General features: G+C 61.7%; 1 protein-coding gene across 1 annotated transcript in view; it reads left to right on the forward strand.

The window, feature by feature from the left end:
* Nucleotides 1-1,699, forward strand: part of LOC104279259 (ubiquitin carboxyl-terminal hydrolase 36-like) — a gene marked incomplete at both ends in the record, with an annotated part of 4,243 nt that overhangs the window by 1,616 nt on the left and 928 nt on the right. Inside the window, 4 exons of the mRNA XM_009876471.1 lie at nt 76-143; nt 553-623; nt 1,025-1,107; nt 1,409-1,520. Coding sequence (XP_009874773.1) covers nt 76-143; nt 553-623; nt 1,025-1,107; nt 1,409-1,520 — 334 coding nt within the window. The remainder of the gene's footprint in view (nt 1-75; nt 144-552; nt 624-1,024; nt 1,108-1,408; nt 1,521-1,699) is intronic.

Consider the following 1,699-nt stretch of genomic DNA (forward strand, 5'->3'; position numbering starts at 1 on the left):
CAGGGGGACCGTGGGTGGCCCATGGGGGTGGCTGCTGCGGAGGGGCAGTGTGAGAGCCAGTGCTGCTGTCCCTAGGTTGGATCGCCAGACCCAGGCCACGACGCTTGTTCACCAGATCTTTGGCGGTTACCTGCGGTCCCGTGGTGAGTGCTGACTGCCAGGGCCTGGGCCTGTGACTCGGGGCTGCTGTTTCCCCTGAGAGCCTCGCAGTAAAAACCTTCTGGGAAAATCACTAAGCATGTGTGAGTGACCCAGAGCTGCAGCTGGTTGGTCTGGTGGTACCTGTGGGTTGTGACCCCTGTTGTGATGATGGAAAAAGCTGCTGGCTGTGGGTCCCCAGCTCGCTGCCAGCAGCAAAGGAACCTATGTTGCTGGCTATGTGGCAACACTTGCTGTCCCAGCACACAGTGGAGTTGCCAGCCTTCCTCCTCACCAGGCTGTGAATCCCAGTGCTCAGGTCCCAGCACCTAAACCCATTGAGGGGGAATCCTGCCGCTGCCTGTGCTGTGCGAAGGTTGCGCCAGGGTGTGCTCATCACTCGCTCTTTTGCAGTGAAGTGCTCGGTGTGCAAGAGCGTCTCGGACACCTATGACCCTTACCTGGACCTGTCACTGGAGATCGAGGTACTGCAGCCGGGTCAGGGGTGGGGGGAGCTCTGCTCTTGGTGGGGACGTTCCTGCAGCTGCACCGTCACTTGCGAGGTTCCTTAACCTGCCAGTGTCACGGAATGGTGCAGGCAAGAGGGAGGCAGATTCTGCTGTTGCGCTGCCTTCTCTGCCTGGCGAGCAGTGCCTGTTGCCTGGGTGCAAGCCACGTCTCCTCCGTGGAGGCTTGGTGATGCTGGCGGCAGCGCAGCCGTCCCTCGCAGCTGGCCAGTGCCTGGCTGGTGGTGGGCTCACGCGCTCAGCATTGTCTGTGGCCTTGTGCTCCCCTTCCGTGTTCTCGCTCGGAGCCGGCGTCTCCGCAGGGAGCCGGGCTGTCGCATGAACAGGCCACTCACGCCCTGATCTCCCTGTCCTTGCAGCGTGCTGCAAACATAGCGCGGGCGCTGGAGCTGTTCGTGAGGCCGGACGTGCTGGGTGGGGAGAATGCCTACATGTGTGCCAAGTGAGTGTGTGGGGCCACGGGTGGCAAGGGGCCTGTGGGTGCGTTGGTGGGAGGCCTGCTGTGGTACAGGAGGGCTTCTTGACCTGCCCTGTGGCTAAACCGAGAGCTACGTGGCCAGAGAAGCCTGTGATGAAGCCTGGTGCTCCTTGGCTCCCTCCTTACACGAGGAGGACCCTGGCAGGTACCCTGGGGCAGCACATGCTGCCAGCAGGCTCATTTCCATGGGGTTTGCCAGGCAGCCAGGGCTGGCAATCATCTGGGTAGGGGAACAGCTTCAATAGCTCAAGCTTTTCCTGTGCAGATGCAAGAAGAAAGTGTCGGCCAGCAAACGCTTCACCATCCACCGAGCTTCCAACATTCTCACGCTCTCGCTGAAGCGCTTCGCTGGCGTTGGTGGATGCAAAATCACAAAGGTGAGTGCTCGGCAACACGGAGCTGTGGCTACAGTCTCTGCTGCCCAGAGAGGAGTGGGAGGGGGGTCCTGTGCTCAGTGCGAGCTCTGGCACCATCCTGCAGCTCTCCTCCAGCTCTGCGGGGCGGCAGGACTTTGGCTCAGCCTGGGACCTCTGCCTAGGGAGAGCGGGTACCCCCG

This window comes from Apaloderma vittatum, unplaced genomic scaffold (genome assembly GCF_000703405.1).
Source record: "Apaloderma vittatum isolate BGI_N311 unplaced genomic scaffold, ASM70340v1 scaffold28529, whole genome shotgun sequence".
NCBI classification, from domain to species: domain Eukaryota; kingdom Metazoa; phylum Chordata; class Aves; order Trogoniformes; family Trogonidae; genus Apaloderma; species Apaloderma vittatum.